The sequence below is a fragment of the Melanerpes formicivorus genome, unplaced genomic scaffold (genome assembly GCF_026170545.1).
Source record: "Melanerpes formicivorus ecotype bairdi unplaced genomic scaffold, bMelFor1.0.p_v2 SCAF_7, whole genome shotgun sequence".
Lineage (NCBI taxonomy): Eukaryota > Metazoa > Chordata > Aves > Piciformes > Picidae > Melanerpes > Melanerpes formicivorus.
Window position 1 is genome coordinate 22,980,506 of NW_027142359.1, and position 18,896 is coordinate 22,999,401.

At 52.7% G+C, this 18,896-nt stretch overlaps 1 protein-coding gene across 3 annotated transcripts in view; it reads right to left on the reverse strand.

Moving 5' to 3' along the window:
* ASTN1 (astrotactin 1) overlaps nt 1–18,896 on the reverse strand; it is an 84,043-nt gene that overhangs the window by 32,408 nt on the left and 32,739 nt on the right. For all 3 annotated transcript variants that reach the window (XM_068141383.1, XM_068141382.1, XM_068141384.1), the window contains exons 5-16: nt 18,667–18,774; nt 17,468–17,617; nt 16,305–16,472; nt 16,036–16,120; nt 8,210–8,284; nt 7,939–8,076; nt 7,406–7,556; nt 6,586–6,752; nt 6,187–6,381; nt 5,235–5,362; nt 2,359–2,463; nt 1,997–2,185 (exon numbers count right to left, since the gene is read on the reverse strand). In XM_068141383.1, the coding sequence (XP_067997484.1) occupies nt 1,997–2,185; nt 2,359–2,463; nt 5,235–5,362; nt 6,187–6,381; nt 6,586–6,752; nt 7,406–7,556; nt 7,939–8,076; nt 8,210–8,284; nt 16,036–16,120; nt 16,305–16,472; nt 17,468–17,617; nt 18,667–18,774 (1,659 nt within the window). The remainder of the gene's footprint in view (nt 1–1,996; nt 2,186–2,358; nt 2,464–5,234; nt 5,363–6,186; nt 6,382–6,585; nt 6,753–7,405; nt 7,557–7,938; nt 8,077–8,209; nt 8,285–16,035; nt 16,121–16,304; nt 16,473–17,467; nt 17,618–18,666; nt 18,775–18,896) is intronic.

Consider the following 18,896-nt stretch of genomic DNA (forward strand, 5'->3'; position numbering starts at 1 on the left):
AAAGAGCAAAGGAGGGAAAGTGGCAGGTTCCAGAGAGAAACCAAAATGTGATATTATGGGTGGGAAGAGACTGCCAGACCTGAAAAGCCTCCAAGCAGGGAAATCAAAGAGGAGGAAATTGCAGGAGAAAAGAAAGTACTTGCAATCAAAAAGATGCTACATCTGGAGGCAGCCTGCAGCGAAACAGCAACGGGGCTGTACTCTTGCAGGTGGGCTTGGGAACAAGTCCAGGCTTTAGGAGGTCTGAGCTTGCAGGATCCAGCCTCAGGTTCAGAACAAACCCCTTCCCACACAACAGCCCTGGGAGAGAAAACAAATGTTTTCATGGCCAGGGCACAGCAAGAGCAGCACCGCAGGCTGGTGCCAGTACTGATGATTGTGAAGCTTCACGATGGAAATGATGAGGTGGTCATGGTGCCTGTGAGCTCCAAACTCACACTGCCTGCGCTCTAGAGCTCCTGGGTAGGGGCTGCAAATCAAGGACACCTAAAAAGCAGCAGCTCTGCTTGGTATTCCCGATGCCTTGGCCTGGCAGATGGCTTTTGCTTGTTGCCCAAGCCTGGGTGGTGCAGCCCAGCAATCCCAGCCCACAGAGCAAAACACCTGTAGGCAGCTTTGCAAAGGCCAGCACAAGAGATCACAGAATGGTTTGGCATAGCAGGGGCCTTTAAAGGTCCTCTAATCCAACCACCTGCAGAGAGCAGACACATCTGCAAATGGAGCAGATTGCTCAGAGTCCCCTCCAACCTGACCTGGAATGGTTCCAGAGATGTGGCATCTACAGCCTCTTTGGACATCCTGGGCCAGTGGCTCACCACCCTAAGTGTAAAGAATGTCTTTCTCATATCTAGTCTAAATCTGCCTCTTTTAGTTTAAACCCATCACCCCTTGTCCTGTCACGACAGGTCCTGATAAAAAGTCCCTTTCTATCTTTCCTGTAGCCCCCCCTTTAAGTACTGAAAGGCCACAAGCAGCTCTCCTTGGAGCCTTCTCCAAACTGAAAAAACCCAACTCCCTCAGCCTAGCTTCACAACATAGGGATTCCAACTCTCACATCATTGCTCTGGCCTCTTGTGGGTGTGCTCCAACAGGTCCATGTCTCTGTTGTACTGAGGACTCCAGAGCTGGCCCCAGCAATGCAGCTGGTGTCACAGCAGAGTGAAACAGAGGGGCAGAATCCACTCCCTCCACCAGCTGCCCATGCTGCTGGGATGCAGCCCAGGACAAGGCTGGGTTAGAGCTGTGAGTGCACGCTGCCAGCTTGTGTCCAGCTTTTCACCCACCAACACCTCCAAGTCCTTCTCCACAGGGCTACTCACCACCTCCTCACCCCCCAGCCCGTACTGATGTAGATGCTGTGGTCCTAGTGACTGCCAGCAGCAGGCAGGCACTAGGCTGCCTCTGCTTTTGGAAAGCTGATGTACAAACCAGCCATCACCTGCCTGCAAAAACTCTTGCACAGGGGAACCATCACACCTCACTGCAGCAAAGGCACCAATGGGGATGTAGCACTGCCAAATACCCTCTACACCATGATGGACCAGTTCATAACTGCTTTCCAGACATTAAAAGCAGAGCAGAGACAGCCTGGGAGAAGAAAACACATTAGAAGGAGAAGAGTCTGGCTGCAGGATACAAGTGGAAGAGAGCAGATATGGTGGAGACAAAAGGGAGGAAGGAACAGGATTAAAGACAAATAACAGTTAAGTCCAGAATCAGGCAGGACAGCTTGGTGGGATTAGTGCCTTTGTCTCTCATGTCCCCAGGGATGTGGGTAATTATCCTCCTTTCTGGCCCAGACTACTGCCTGCTGCAGTCCACAGAAGTCCTGTGGATGGCTTCAAAAGGTGCAAGAGTGGGGTGTAAAGGAGAGGATGAGATGGGACGCAGCCCTGACAGGGGCTGGGCGCTTCCCTTTCATGTCAAAAGCAAACCCAGCTTCCTGCTCCCATGGGGTGGCTGTGGGGAACCTTCCTGGGATGAGCAGAGCTCCTACCTTTGCTGATGTCCTCATACTCCAGCCAGAGCTGCCGCTGGACCTGCCTGTTGGGATACCAGATGGAGCAAGACTCCTCAAAGCCATACACTGCCTCCTGGATGTAGTGGTTGCCAAACTGGTCCAGCAGCGCCACAAAATCTCCACGGGAGGTGGCCCCATCCAGAGAGTGGAGCGCGTTGCTGAAGGCTGGGGAGGAGATGAGAGGAGACACTCAGATCCCAGCAGACCCAAAGGCCTTGCCAGCTCTCTACACGCTTGTGATGGGCAACCAACCTCTGAGCCCATCAAGTGCCAGGATAAGGCTGTGTGATCAGTCACCATCCCCTCATCCCTCCTTCCCCCCAGCCCTGCACACTTACACTGGGAGATGGTCAGCTGGTTGAGTCGGACGTGGTACATGACAGACTGCACCTTCCAGTGCTGCAAGAGGGGGTACCCAGACACCTCGCTGAAGTTCACCATCCCTGTTGGGGAAAGGACATGAAGGCTCAGGGCCACTGCCCAGGAACGCCTCACCATAGGCATGGCTGCAGCCCATCATTCATGGCTTTAACTAAATGAAGAAGATTTAGATGGGATAGAAGGGAGTACTTTTATGGTGAGGATGGAGAACACTGGCCCAGGTTGCCCAGAGAGGTGGTAGATACCCCTTCTCTGGAAGCATTCTATGTCAGGTTGGATGGGGCTCTGAGAAACCTAATGTGGCTGAAGCTGCCCCTGCTCATTGCAGAGTTGTTGGACGAGATGAGCTCTAAAGCTCCCTTCCAACCCAACCATTTTATGATTCTATCGCATGCCTGGGGTACTGTGGGGTGGGAAGGGGTGGGAAAAAGCCAAGGGAAAGAGTGTGCATACACCAGGTCCCCTCAGGGAGGCAGCGAGGCAGTTGGAGCCATGGGTCAGCTGCTCCCCAGCAATTAAAATCATGGCTTTGAAGGAAAATGTGTGGGCTCCTTTCATCCTGCCAGCCGGGGAAGATAACGAGCCTCCTCCCACATCCCCTCCTGCTTCCTTCCCCTGCCCGTTCCCAAGACATGCCCAGGTGTGCTAATTATTTTGCTAATGAGAGTTGTGCTTTTTAATGAGCTGTTTGCATGCCTGGGAACGGTCACCGTCACGCCACGTGTGCCCAAGTGCAGCCAACCAAGAGCTCTGGGTCCCCTCTGGCCAGGACTGAGCTGAGCAGTACACATGTGTATGGTGGACATCACACACCTGTCAGTGTTTCCAGTCCCTCTGGACAGGCTTTTCATCAGGGCCTGATGTGACAGCACAAGGGGTGATGGTTTGAAACTAAAAGAGGAGATTTAGACTAGGCAGAAGGAAGACATTTTTGATACTGAGGGTAGTGAGACACTAGCCCAGGTTGCCCAGCGAGGTGGTAGATGCCCCATCCCTGCAAACATTCCGGGTCAGGTTGTTTGGAGCTCTGAGCAACCTGATCTATTTGCAGATGTCCCTGCTGACTGTCTGGGGATTGGACTAGGTCCCTTACAACCCAAACAAGTCTGTGATTATAGCAACCCTGGGGTTGAAAAGGACCTTGAGTTTCTCCTTCTCCAGGAAAAGCCATCCCTTTCTCCAGACATATAACTTGCATTATGGGAGAGAGAAATTAATGGAGACCAGAGCTTAGCAGCCACTTCATCCTACCCAAGGCACGAGCCAAAGTGCTTGGTCGCTCGGTTTCCACGAGCAGAGGAACACAGGGACCAACAATCCTAGAAAAAGCCCCAGAATCCCAGACTACTGGGGATTGGAAAGGACCTCTGGAGATCTTCTAGTCCAAACCACCTCCTAAAGCAGGGCTACCCACAGCAGGTTGCCTAGGATCACAATGCCTAGGTGGGCTTGGAATCTCTCCAGAGAAGAAGACTCCAGAACCTCTCTGAGCAGCCTGCTCCAGGGCTCCAGCACCCTCCCAGCAAATAATTTTTTCCTTGTGCTCAGACGGAACCTTCTGGGTTCCAGTTTGTGCCTGTTGCCCCTTGTCCTGCCACTGAGCACCACTGAGAAGAGTCTGGCCTCATCCTCTTGCCCCCCACCCTTTAGCTATTAATCATCATTGATCAGATCCCCTCTCAGGCTGCTTTTCTCCAGGTTAAACACCCCCAGGTCTCTCAGCCTTTCCTCCTCACAGAGATGCTGCATTTCCCTCAGCATCTTTGTAGCCTCTTTTGTACTCTCTCCAGGAGAATTCAACTGAAGGGTGTTTATGGCTCTGATTTTGGTGCCCTAGTCATCCCTTGGTGTGCCACAGCAGGATGCTGGGACACAGCCATCTCCTCCCCGGCAGCCCCTCTGCCGCACAGCCAACAGAGCACGTCTCTGCTTGGCAGTGAAGCGCAGCTCTGCAGGAGCTCAGGAGGATACCAGCAGGCATCTCCCCATCCTTCCCAAGAAATAAAGGCAGAGGATAAGGATAAGATCCTTTGCCTTCCAGTGCCTCTCCCTTTGGTGCTAGCTGCTACCAACAGCTTCAAAGCTTTGCTCTCCCCTGCAAAGTGTTTATGCAAAACCAGCTCTTCCTTACTCAGCAGCTCTGCCTCTCATGAACTCACAGCGACATCCAGATCTGCTGACTGACAAGCTGAGAATATTTTACTTCTTTGCTCTTTCTCCTTTTTTTCTTTTCATTCTTTTTAATTTTTTTTTGCCTTGATCAGCCACAAACACCCAGCAGAGCAGTGGGATATGAAGAGAACCGCTTACTGGCTTCTCCCTCCCCAGAAAAGCTACCACCAAAGTCCCAGTCCCACCAACCCTGCTATGATGCTGATTGTGATGTGCCTTCCTTACATCCATGTCAAGGGCAGCAGAGCCCCACTGGGAGTTAGGTGTCCTCCAGCACTTCCAGGCAGGGCTGGGCATCCCCATGGCTGTGAGGTGACCCACTGACACAGTTCTCCTGGTGTATCTTAGCTCTGCCAGGACCCACCAGCACCTCCCACAGGTCTGCATCTTCCTGCACACATGCCTACATTGCCATGCACTCTGCCAGAGCAACCAGCACCCATCAGAACATGGGCATGGCCCATGGGTACACTCTAAAACTCTCCTGAGAGCTCTGGGACCTCACAGGAGACAACCCTGAAGATACCTTCCAAAACACCTTGCTATCCATGTTCCTCTGTTAGTAGCTGTCTGGAGTCCATCCCCTGGGAAGGGTAGATTCCAAAGCTGGGCGCACTGGCAGCTGCCCCATTGGAAGAATCATGGGTCCGGCCAAACTCACCTGTGAGAAACTCAGGGTCAGGCATGGGGTCAGAAAGCTCCTCTTGGCACTGGTTCTCCAGGGGCACTGTGGCCACAACCAGCCCATCTGGCAGCTGCTGCTCCAGGCCCCGGGCAAAGTTGTTCTGCCTGTAAGTCAATTGCAGAGGACAGGGCAGGTCTAGAGGACAAGGGAACTGCCCCACCACCCAGTGACTCAACCCAAAAGCCACCCAGCACCAAGCCTTTCTTTTGTGAATGAGTTACAAAGATGCCTAGTCTCAATGGAAAGCTTCAGATAAACCCTTCCCACCAGTCCCTACATCTGCTGCAAAGTTTAGGAAGGATGTTGACTTGCTGGAACGAGTCCAGAGAAGGGCAACAAAGTTGGTGAGGGGTTTGGAATACAAGCCCTATGAGGAGAGGCTGAGGGAGCTGGGGCTGCTTAGCCTGGAGAAGAGGAGACTCAGGGGTGACCTTATCACTCTCTACAACTACCTGAAGGGAGGTTGTAGACAGGCTGATGATGGTCTCTTCTCCCAGGCAGGCAGTACCAGAACAAGAGGACACAGTCTCAGGCTGCACCAGGGGAGGTTCAGGTTGGATGTTAGGAAGAAGTTCTATACAGAAAGAGTGATTGCGCTATGGAATGGGTTGCCCGGGGAGGTGGTGGAGTCGCCGTCATTGAAGGTGTTCAGAAGGAGACTTGATGGGGTGCTTGGTGCCATGGGTTAGCTGTTTGGGTGGGTTGGATTGGTTGATGGGTTGGACACAATGATCTTGAAGGTCTCTTCCAACCTGGTTTGGTTTATTCTAATAAAGGTTTATTCTAATTCTAATAAAGCTTGGCCATACATGGATTGTTCAGGCAGTTTGCTAAGGTCCACCCCTAGTCTGCTTCCCATGCCTTCTTCTTGGAGAGGACAGCAAGGTCTGACTGTACTGGGGGTCACCTCCCCACATCATTAACTCACCTGAACGTTCCTTTGAGCACCTGCCCTGGGGCCACCTCCTTGGAGTGGTTGTTGTAGCCATAGAACAGCTCTCCAAAGAGCGTCTGGTTCATGGGCAGCTCGCGGGGCTCACCGCAGTCCCCTGCCTCGGGGCACGACTCTGAGATGAGCTGGCATGAGCGCCCGTCCGTGCCCAGCTTGTAGTCCTCGATGCACCTGGTAAGACAGAATGGGGTCCACCATCAGCTGTGGCCCCTGCTGGTGCAGACTGGGACCATCAGACCACCCCAGCAGGGACACCAGGAAAGGAGGAGGCCTCCCTCCTAAGCTACCCAACCCTATGAGCGCAGGGTGGCAGCAGCGTGGTACAGCAGCGCCTAGGGGGTGTCCCTATGGCCAGGGCAGTGATGGGGCACTCACCCACAGAACATGAGGATGTTGTAGAGCAGAGGCTCCTCGGGCAAGGGGACCATCTGCTGCAGGCACAGCTGCTCACAGCCCCCATTGAAGCCATCTGAGCAGTCCACGCCGATGTGACGGTCATAGCAGCCCGTGCCATCCTTCATGGGACTTAGTCCTGTTGGGCACTGGTGAGGGGGAAGCAAGAAGTGAAGCCTCCAGGGAAGAAATCTGGCCCCAGAGGTGAAATGGAGGGAGGGCTCTGGTACTGCTCTCCATTGGAAACTGCAACCTGAGCGATGCTCAGGGGCTGTGAGATGCTGATGGTGACACCATCCATGGCTGCAGATATTCCTCCTGCCTCTTCTGCCCCTGGGGAGTGCAGCCCCTGAGGTAGGAGAACTCCTTGAGCTTCCTGCCACCAAGGTAATGTGCTGCTGTCAACTTCACTCATGGGCACCCACCTCTAGTGACCACAAATGCAACACTGCCCTTCCCAAACCCACTGACTGCCCCACATTCAGCCTCCCTATCCCAATTTCTGGCTCTGGTGGCATCACAGCAGGATGCCTCAGTCCTGCAGACCACCCCCTCTCCATTTTGGGGCACGTGCTTTCGCTGCACAGCAAAGCAGATGCAGCAGTGGCATGGGACACGCATGAGTGATGTGGGAGCTCCTGGAGAGGCAGAAAGCAGATGGGCTCTTGCTCTCTCATGTGTACACAAGTGCAGGATGGAGGAGATGCCAGCCCCAAAATATCTCTTCCCACTTAATGAACAATCCCAAAACTCCCATCCTGACACACCAAAGGAGACTGGAAGGTCCCCGGGGGCCACGCACCACGCAGCCCGTCGAGTCCAGCTTGCGGTCCGAGATGCAGCGGAAATTCTTGCTGCAGCCCCCGTTGTCCCGGGAGCAGTCACGGACGGGGCCGAAGGAGTCAAGGAGGACCTCCAGGCTGTCGAAGGAGGAGGAGGTCATCAGCTCTTCCCTGCGAGAAGGAGGAGGAGGAGGAGGTGTGTCACTGTTCTGATGAGATGTTGTGAATGCTTGCAGAGTTGAGGCTTTCGGGTGTTTTTTTCTGGAGCTCAAGTTTCCCTTGGGGTGACAGAAAGCTGAACAACAGCTGAGCTTTCAGGGGAATGCAGAAGGCACTGAGATGATGGGTGCTACCTCTGAAGGCTCAGCTTTGCAGGTGCTAAAGAAGGGCAGCTTAATGGACCCATTAATCTGCACCTGCAAAATGCGGGGTGGAGGTTCCAGCTCTCATCAAACCCCACCTGCTTTCAGTTGATCCTCTCACCCCAGGGACACACCACCAGTTTATTTGCTGAAACACCTCCAAAACACCCTCACCCTGCCACCACACCTACCTGACCTCCACTGCATCCTCCATCACTGTCATATCGGTCTTGCACTTGGCTGAGGGGTTGATGGCCAGCTCAGCTGGTGGGATGACAAAGCTCTTGCTCAGTGGTAGCCACATACCTTCCCCCAAGGTATAGGTGAACCTGCCAGGGAGACCAGCAAAGGGTGGCATGATGGGAAAAGCTGAGCCTGGAGGGCTGCCTCCATTCAAACCCAAGCCCTGAGTCACGCTTTTGAGCTCCAAATTGTGCTCACCAGGTTGCCTTAACCACTTACCGGAAAATCTTGTCAGATGGCTGCTCGCCCAGCACCAAGTCAAAGCCACGCTGGAAGATGGTGTATGGCCAAGGTCTGGAAGAGAAATCCAGGAGCATCACACTGGCATCATGCCCCTGATGACATTCACAGCCCAAAACACTTCCCCTGCTTAATCCTCAGCTCATGGGTAGAGGGGGTCCTGGGACAAGATGGATTGAACCAAGGCAGGACAAGGTGATAAAATAGCCCCACAGCCAAGATCTTAGTTTGGGGGTTCCTATAGCATTAGATCCTCACCGCTGCCTCAAGCTTCTACAGATCAGGGTGAGAGTATCAGGTGCTGCCACCAAGCCTGAGGATTTTCTCCTGAGGCAATCACAGCTTTTCTGCACAAGCACTTGAATTTCTAATCTGAAGTAATTGCAGCCAGCACAGAATAAAAAACAACCAACAAACCAAACCAAACCAAAAAGCTCCCACAAAAATCAAATTCCTGATGTCCTCTCCGGGATACAATGGCATGTTCCCGTGGGGCTGGCTGGGAGCGAGGGATTGCATTCAACCCACAGATTGGATTGCCCTGAAAGGGGTCAGCTTTGGCCAGGGGGATGCGCTCCTCGCGCCTCGCCGACGCCGTCAATGCTTCGCGCCTCTGCCGCCCAGCGCTCCTGCAGATGGGTTTTTATTCTTGCTTCTCAGGAGCACGCCAGGCAGAGGACAAAAGCAGAGGCAAGGTATTGTTCTCCATCAACTCGGGTGGAAAAGCAGTTTGGAAGAGCTAATTTAGGCTTGCAGCAAGTGCTGTGGAGGCACGATGGCTGCTGGACCTCTGCCAGATGGCATGTCTGGCAGCCCATGGATGCCAGCATGTCCAGGGCATGCAGCAGGTGGGGTTTGGACCTGCCTGAGAGATGGAAATCAGCAATCAGCACCCAGGCCACATTGCAAGGTGCAATTTCCAACTGTGGCTAAAACTTCTGTGATAGTGGCCTTCCAGTACCTGAGTGGGGCCTACAAGAAAGCTGGGGAGGGACTTTTCACAAGGGCTTGTAGTGATAGGACAAGGGGGAATGGATTGAAGCTTGAGGAGGGCAAATTTAGACTGGAGATTAGAAAGAAATTCTTTACAGTGAAGGTGGTGAGACACTAAAACATACTGCCCAGAAAGGTTGTGGATGCCCCCTCCCTGGAAGTGTTCAAGACAAGGTTGAATAAGGCCTTGAGCAACCTGGTCTAGTGGAAAATATCCCTGTCCATGGCAGGGAGATTGGAGCTAGATGATCTTCAAGGTCCCTTCCAACCTAAACCATTCTATGATTCTATGGCTTTGAGTTGAGAAGAGGTTTTCACACTCCAGGAAGGAGCCATGTGGCATCACTCCAGCCTACCTCATTGTGCCTCCATTCAAGGTCAAAAAAGGCCTCTTAAAAGGAATGTTCAGCCCTCAGCTACATGCCTACACGGCAGGGGACAGTCAATGCTATCAGGCACTGCTTAGTCTGTGAGGACATGGGAACTTCTGCAGATAAGCCTGGAGGTGGTCTCCATACAAGACCCCATCTCAACAAGAGACACCCATCTGTCCTGAACTCTGAGGAAAACCTCCAGGAGCTCACCGCTGGCATTTTCCACCCACACACCCTTGCTGACTTGTGCCTTCTGCTGCAGAAGCTGGAGTGAGATCTCCTCCAGGCACAGCTCACTTCTTCCATCACTGCCTCTCTACCTCTGCTGCTGTTTCATCCCCTCCTTCCTCTCTCATGCATGCAAGTATGGCTCCCTCCTTGCTTTCTGTGATCACTGGAGGCATCTCACTGCTCTGGTTTTTGTTGCTCTTGGCAGGTATTTTGGTTACATGGTCTTGACAGCTCACAGAGGCAAGAGGGACTGATCAGAAACAGCTCTGCAGCAGATCAGGCTAGATTAAATGGGCCAGAAATGACAGCTCTTGGCTCCGGGCCAGGCCTTCCACTCTTGGGATCTGAAACAACACAACAGGGGTTCACCAGGGCAGCTGAGAACCAGCAAACTCCCCACACTCAACAAGGTCCCGTGGCCAAAGCACTGCCAGTGAATCCCCATGATGACCTTCAGGCCTCTTCAATTTTCCAGTTGCACCACCAGTTACACTTTGCTTCAGAGCTGGACTAGAGATGAAGATCCCAGAATACCTGCTAAGCTCTCCAGACTGCTGCTGGTGATGCTCTAGCCCACCTCAGCAGGTCCTTGGCCGCACTGGTATTGAAGCCCCAAACAGACAAAGCCAGAGTGACTTCAGGTGTGCTCCTGCTGGTGCTCACTCCCTGCTAAGCTCTTCTAGACAAGATGAATGGGATGAGGAAGCCAAGTCTGGTGCCTGCAGGATGTGACCACCATGAGCTAAACTAAAGCAGTCAGAGGGGACCTGGCAGGGAGGTCAGAGAGGGGCTGCAGAAGGTGGCACTGAAGTCCACTGTCTGTGAGTGTGGCTGAAATGCCACTGGAGGAGAAGGTGGTCAGCTGTTAGGCACTGGAATAGGTGACTTCACATTTGGTTCCCTCACTCCCTGTGCTCCTAGGGATTTCCAGCCAGTGAGCAGAGCAATCAGAGCCATGGCACACCCCATAAAGGCATCAGGTGCATGTTGGAAAAGAGGGGCATGGACAAAGGTGCTCACACATCCCCTCATAAATGGCCAGGATGAACACACCAGAAGTATTGTCACCTCCTGCAGCTCCAGGACACCCCCCCTCCCCCCAGTGGGGACCTATGAAGACCCAGCACCACCTTGATGGGGGGTGAGCAGAGAGCAGATGTGACTGAGCATTGAGCTGCTGACTTCTCCCACCAGCGATGAGCAACCTGGCTCCTCCTTGGCTTCACCTCGCTTTGCAAAAGCTTTGCTTGGGCTTCAGCTGCCGCTGCCTCTCCCCACCCCACCTCCCCTCTCCCTGCCAGCCCTTCCAAGCAGCTCTTTATTAAAAATGCTAATGCTGGCACTTTCTCCCTGGGCTGCCCGTAAATCTGCGAGGAGAATGGGGCAGGAGGAGGAGGCGGATGGGTGATTTGGTGAAAGGATCTGAAAGAAAGAGGAGCTTTTTATCTGGCTGTCCTTCAAGCTCACAAAGCCGCGGCACACAGCAGGGGATGGAGAGAGGCAGAGGAGAGGGAGGAAAAAAAACCAAAAAGGATAGAAAAGGGTGGGAAAAAAATAAAAACAGAAAATAAAAAGCCTTTAAGCAGGAAAAGTGCTGTCCTTGGCATATCAGTGTTCCCCCAGCTCCTCTGTGGGGTAGAGAGAGGGTGGTGCATGGGGATGGGACAGGAGGAGCAGGTGCATGGCCACAGAGGGGGATGTCTGGGTGCAGAAGAAGCACTATGGGGAGCAGGGCATGAGGCTGCTGCACTAATTCTGGTCCTGTGCTGGAAAAAAATGTCTTCAAGCCTGAGGGGTGGAGAAAGGAGTAACTTGTCCTGCATGGGAGAGGGGCTGGAGTGGTGCCTGTTTGCCAGCTGCTTGAAGCACATCCAAACAAATTCACCAAATTGCCTTAAACGAGCCTAAAACTTCCCCATGCCTGGGAGAAGTCCACTACTAGTCTCATCTGGAGTGGCTGAAGGAACTGGATTGTTTATGCTGGAGAAGAGGAGACTGAGGGGAGACCTTCTCACTCTCTGCAACTCCCTCAAAGGAGGTTGGAGCCTGGTGGGAGTTGGTCTCTTCTCTCTAGCAACAAGTGACAGGACAAGAGGAAACAGCCTCAAGTTGCACCAGGGGAGGCTTAGGTTGGACATGATGAATGATTTCCTCATGGAATTGGTTGTCAAGCCCCAGAAAAGGCTGTCCAGGGCAGTTTTTGAGTCCCCATTCTTGGAGGGATTTCAAAGCTGTGTAGATGTGGCACTGAGGGACGTGGTTTAGTGGTGACCTGGCAGGGTTGGGTTAATGGTTGGACTCAATGATCTTAAAGGCCTCTTCCAACCAAAATGATTTTATGATTCAAAGTTGAAAGGCCACATTGATAAAGACCCCTAAAATGCAGAGCATCTTCAGTCTCATTGGGGTGTCTGAAAATGGCACCTGGGCAAGCCAATCACATATGGATGGGAAACCATGGTGGATCTAAGGGCTGAGATGGAGAAGTACAGAAGTGGGCAGGTAACAGTTTATTAACTAAAGGCAGGATGAGTGGATTTGATTTTTGTCCACTCATAGCACAAAATAACTACAGGAATTTGGTTTGATGAGCAAAGATGAAGCAGGGCTGGTTGGATTGCTGGAAACTTCATCCTACCCAGGAAATGTTCTAGAGGAAGAGCCAAAATGCAGCCAATTAACAATGCATATGAAAGTAGGAAGCCAGACTGTGAACACGCAAACAGCACCAGCTAGACTTGCTTAAAACAGCTGAACAGCAGCACACACATCCTCAAAAAAAACCCAAAAAATAAAGCAGCTGATCAAATGTTATCTGCTACCCAGGATCAAAAAGATCTTAGTTTTTGAAAAAGCAATGAAGATTTAGGGAGTCAGCATGCTGGGGAGAAGATGTACCGGGGAGACACGGATCTCAGCGTGGTACCCAAAATACACACCACACACTAAGCCTCACTGCCATCACCAATAAAGGTCAAAGATGAGCTCATCTTCATGAGCAAAATTGGATGCTGCTGAGGGAACAGACACCAAGTCAGCCTGTAATCACCACAAAGAAAACCAAACCAACAGCAAACCTACCTAACCCAACGGGCTGGCATGACCTCTCAGAGAAAACCATCACCCTAGGGAAACAGAAGAGGTCACAGCCAGACCATGCCATTCCCAAGCACACCAAGGAGTGTAGCAGAGTCCCCCAGGTCATCCTTTGCTGACCTCTCCTTAGCAAAGAGCTGTAATGGCTTCACCAGGAACTTACCACCTGGCCTGTGCTACTGATAGCTGCAGTGCATCTGTCAATATTGGAGGGGTTAGGAACAGATTAAACAAACAATGGTCAGAAACGATTCAGATACAGCTGATCTCACCTTGGGATGGGGGGAGAGATTAGAGGATTTGTAGACATCTCTTTCAGGTGAGCCTGTGGGTCACCTTCTTAGGTTAGAGCTGGGAGCAAGTTGAATCATAGTATCATAGTATCATTCAGGGTTGGAAGGGACCACAAGGATCATCTAGTTCCAACCCCCCTGACATGGGCAGGGACACCCCACACTAGATCAGGCTGGCCAGAGCCTCATCCAGCCTGGTCTTAAACACCTCCAGGGACAGGGCCTCAACCACCTCCCTGGACAACCCATTCCAGGGCTTCACCACTCTCATGGCGAAGAACTTCCTCCTCACCTCCAGCCTGAATCCACACGACAAAAGGCAGCGTGGCCTGGCAACAAAACCTCCACCCAAAAAAAGCATAGAGTTACAAGTTGCTCTCTCAAATGGGCTCTGACAAGACGGTTCTCATGGACCAAAAAGAGTTCTTCACATAAATGACACTGTGGAGGTCACCTTGGCCAGGTACAGACTGCCACCATCACAAGCTCTTGCAGGCAGAGCTGTGCCAAACACCACCTGGACACCAGAAAGAGATCCCTGGCCAGCAAAAAATCCTCTTTAAACAGCAGCATCATGACACTTGATGTGGACATGCTCTCGAGAGCCCTTATAAATAATGGAAGCTGCAGGCAAGGATGGGTCAGTGTGGTTTCAGCTGCTACCATCTTCTGAATCAAAAATGTGACTGGTTCAAGGAAGAAACACAAAATTCACAGAAGTGCTATTTCAAACAGCTCAAAAGGGGAGCTCTCAAAAGGGTGGTGCTTTAAAAGCCCTGATAGTACAGAACTCAAGCCTTCTAAAGACCCTGAGAAAGGGCAGAAGGACTTTGATGGCCTCAGCACAGACTAGGGCTGTGTTGCTGCTTGGGGGAAAAAAGATCTGCAAGGTTTCTTTGCCCCAGACAGAAAGGTATGTTGGAAATGCTGCATGTAACTCATCATAGCCAACTTTGGTATAGAAGAAGGGACCCAAGATGACTTTTATCCTGCCCAGGTATGGACAGTGTTGCAGGAGGAAAGGCAAAGGCTCAAGGATGAGCATAGAGAAGGCTCCTGTTGGGGGCATGGGATGGAGCTGGGTTTGAAAAGTAACCTCAAGTCCCCTGGAGGAACACAATGGGTCCTGAGCACCTTTTGGGTTAGCATGGCTAGACTAAAGCTGGGTGCAGATAGGTCCACAGGGCAGGAAAGGGTTTGTCCTTTTTCCCAATTCACCTGAAAGTAGCTTTTTCTCCACAATCCCTTAAGACAATGGAGCAGCTAGATGGAGAATAAGCTGGAGAAGGGCAATGTGCACGGGAAGAAAAGTATGGAGCTGCAGTCCCACACTCAGGAGCAAAGGAGAAGCAGAGGGGAAGGAAGCAAATACTTACTCATCTGTATTCATTTTTACCACCTGCCTCAATAGTTGTTTGCCACCTTGCTTTGTGCAGGAGGGTGGCTACAACAGGCTGGTGATTCTGAGTAAGGCACTGGCTGCCACCAAAGCCATCTGTGGTCATGGGTGGCCATAGGCTCTTTCCAACTCATTATGAGACATTCCTAAACCCAAAACAGGCAGGTCCCTGGCAGGAGAAATACCCCAGTCCCCATTACACAGTGCCTCTGACTAGATGGGCACAGAGGAGCTGAAGACATCTGTGTTAGACACTTATCCTCTGGGGACAAACAGGGCAGGGAGCTGTATTTCTGCCTGTAGTTTCCCACCCCAGCAGCAGTAGCTGGCAGTGGTTTGTGAATCTGACCACACCATCCCCAGCACAGGGCCACCTGTGCTATGAACTTCACCCAGTCCTCAGCCTGGCTTGGGGCACACACCACTACACCCACCCTGGTCTCATGCTGGGTTTAATTGCTAAACTGGTTTTAAAATTAAAACAACCAGAGATGGGGGCTGGAGATGGAGCTGCGGTGCTCTCCCCAGCCCCAGATCAAAGGGAGGTATCTGGGGCTGGCCAGTGTGGACAACCCCCCATGGCTGCCATCCTCCAGCACAGGGGCACAGCAGGGATACTGCCAAGCCCAGCTTTTGATGGTTTTCCCTCCCTGCTGTGAAGACTAATGACTTCAGAGAGGCCATCTTGCCATGCACAGGGCTGCAGCAGATCCAGCTGTGCACAGACACAGCAGGTGGAAAAAGGGGGTTAATAGTTCTGGTGCACCTCAGACCTATGGTTTTGGGGGTGTCTTGGCTTTCTGCACACTATTTCCAGCCATGCCTGGGAGTCCCCATCTGTACATCAAAGACTCAAGGACCAGATGGAGCATGCCCCAGGGATCAAAGAGAGATGGGAATCCTCCACTAAACTGCTGTTGAATCACCAGAAACATTCCCCATTGCACTTCCAGGGGTATAAAGCAGTGGAGCAGGTTGCTGCTTCAGGCCATGGTATCAAAGTCATCTAATCCACACAGTTTCAATGACGCCTCCCTATTCTGCAGCCTCCCTCCTCTGCTGGGGACCACAGCCCAACCACAGCTCTTCTGACACCTCACACCCCCAAACTGAAAGTCCAACAAAGCACAGGATGTCAAGGAGAGCACCCACAAGGGGAAGAGGAGCAGTCCCAGTCTTGCCCAGAGGTGTTTACTCTGTAACCCAGCAATGGCCTCTTGCCATCTCTGACTGCCTCAAAGGATGGGAATCCTCTCCTGCCACAGCCCCACTGCAGAGCCCAGCTGTGCACCGACACTGAGATGCCTCCAACTCTTTCACCCAGGAGGACCAGCTGCAGCCCTGCTACACTGCTGTGGAAGCCCAGCAGTCCATGTGAGAGTGGTGCAAGCCTGGGCACGCTGCAGCAGGTGCACTCACCCCTGGTTCGTTCCCCACTCATTCCGAATGCAGAGATGCTTGTGCACAGGATCCTTCATGTAACCCTCGTAGCAGAGACACTCACCTACAGAGAGAGGTGGGGACATCAGGAACAAGTGAGGACATGGTTTTCCACATGCTTCCCTGTTGAACCCACCCTGTGGGCACCCAGAAGCTCCATTCTCACACATGGAGCCCCTTCCCACCAAAGCTGGGCTGACCAGGCAGAGCTGAGTTCCCAAGCCCACCCCAACCATTTCACCACCTACCAGTCTCAGGGTCACACTGATGCTCGCAGGGATCCAGGAGGCGCCGCGCGCAGAGGTCCAGGGCCCAGGGCCCGCTGGAGTTTTGCTGGGAGAAGAGGACAACCTGCGCCGGGTTCAGCCAGTCGCTGGCATCCAGCTGGCTCCCCTCCAGCAGGATGAACCGGCTCCCTGCCGCCAAGAGCCGAGTCAGCAGCTCCTCCCCTCCATCCCATGAAGGTCCCCTGCATCCCATAAGGGACCCCTCCATCTCGGGATGGTCCCTGTCACCCGTGATGGATCCCTCCATCCCATGACAAAATCAGAAGATGTTCTTGGTTGGAAAAGACCTTTAAGATCATCGAGTTCAGGCATTATCCAACCTGTATCTATCATCCCATAATGGACTGTCACTGTCATTAATCCCTTCCATCCCATGAAGGTCACCTCCATCCTGTAATGGACCCCTTCATCCCCTGATGGTCCCCTCCATCCCCTATCTGTCTCCCCCATCCCAAGACAGTGTCCTCTACCCCACACCAACTCCCTCTCTTCCACAATGAATCCCTCTATCCTGTATCCATCCCCTCTGCCCTAGGATGACCCCCTCCACCCCATGCCTGTAACCTCCATTCCATGACAGCCCCCCTTCTATCCTGTGCCTACTCCCCTGTACCACAACAGCCATGTCCACCCCACACTCTGTCTCACACCTGTCCTCTCTGTCCCACAATGATGTTCTTTGTCCCATAATGGCCCATTCTATCTCATTCCCATCCCCTCTATTCTATGCTTGCCATCCCCTGTCTCACAATGGTCCCCTCAGTCCTGTGCCCATCCCATCCATCTTGCCATGTCCTGTACTGGTACCCTTCCATCCCACCCCTGTCCTCTCCACCCTGCCATGTCCTGTACTAGTACCCTTCTATTCCACCCCTGTCCTCTCCATCCTGCATCCATCACCTCTGACCTACAACAACCAAATCCATTCTGCATGACACCTCTTTCCTGTTCCCACCCTCTCTGATCCTATATCCCTCCATCCCTCACTCCCACACTGACATTCTCCATCTCACAATTGTCTCCTCCACCCTGCATCCAGCCTGCCTCTGTCCTGTCCATCATTCCCTCCACTACAGATTACAAAATGGAGCAGGTAGGGGTGGGCAAGACCATGGGGGACTCACCATCAGCAATGAGGTGCTCAGGGACATGGAGGGTGATCTTGACAACAAGGGGGCAGCTCATGTGGGAAGAGCACACCAGGCTGATGACACAGCTCGTCACACTGATGAGAGTCAGTGTGGTCTTGTTCACAGGGCTCCGAGGGGACCCCACTGGGAAACATGAAAGCACAGTCAAATTTGAGATCTGGGAGACCTTGACATTTGAGATCTGCACACTTTGGGTGCAGCCAGGGGATCTTGGGGTGCAGAGACCCTGTCCAGCTCCCTGGAAATTCAGCATCAATCCATTCAAGTGAAGTCACTTCACATTTTCAAGAGCATGAAACAGCCTTTGCCATGGGATCCTCCCTCCCTCCTGCTATGGTTGGGATCTTTTCAAGTCCCCACAGCCTGGGCTCTCCCTCAACCCTGCAGCTCAGCATGCCAAGACCTTTGCATCAAAAGGACTTTAAAGCAGAGCAGAGATACTGAGGGGAAGAAAGGTAAATGCAACATCCCTTTCTTTTGCTCCCCCTCCTCCTTGGCACTTCTGTCAGGGTAATTTTGCCATGACAACAGCCTCCTGCATGCCTTTGAGAAAGCACTGGAGAGCCCTAACCACTCTGGACACACAGGTCTTTGACTTTTAATCTCTCATCTGAAGAAGCTGAGTGGAAAAAGCTTGCTGGAGGCTGAGTGATCCCCTGCAGAGACAAAGCCAGCCTTCCAGCACCCAGCACTGGGGGTAAAGGAGAGGGCTTCCAGTTCCACCACTCCCAGAGATGCAAGGCACTATCCAGCAAACAAAGGCTTGAGAAGGGAAAACAGACACAAAACTTCCTTCATGGAGAAGAAAAACAACCAAAGAGATGGTGCAGGGCAGTGGGGTGAGACTCCTGAGGGGGAACCAAGCCTGTCCCTATCCTCTGTGGCACATACAGCTTCTACCTGCATGGTGCTGGAGCCAACACAGGAGCTCATGGGCCAGACTTGGAAGTGTGTTACTCATGAAAACACACCAAAGCCCAGCAGAAGCCTCCAGTGAAAAAACAGAATATATTCATCCTCTCCTGAGAAACTCCACTGGAGAGAAGCAGCAGCCTGTTGTAGCAGCAAGGGACCGGTACCTGCCCAATGCAGCCCGGATGGCACCTGGAGACATGATGGCAAAAAGGGAAGAGGGACTAGAGCTCGCTGCCCACCTCCACACCTGCACTCACCTCGGCTGCGCCTGCGGCTCCGTGAGGGGTCTGTGTAGAAGGTCAGCTGGGGATCCGTGTCTGCCTCCGTCCCCGAGTCCCCCTCGGGGTTGAGAAATGCTGAGCCAGCTGCAGAGGACACCAAGTGTGGTCACAGCAAGGCTGGCACCGTGCCACCCCAAGCCAACACATGCTACATTACCCCTTCAGGGCAAGCCTTGCCTTGAAGACCAGGAGCAGTGTCTGCTGGG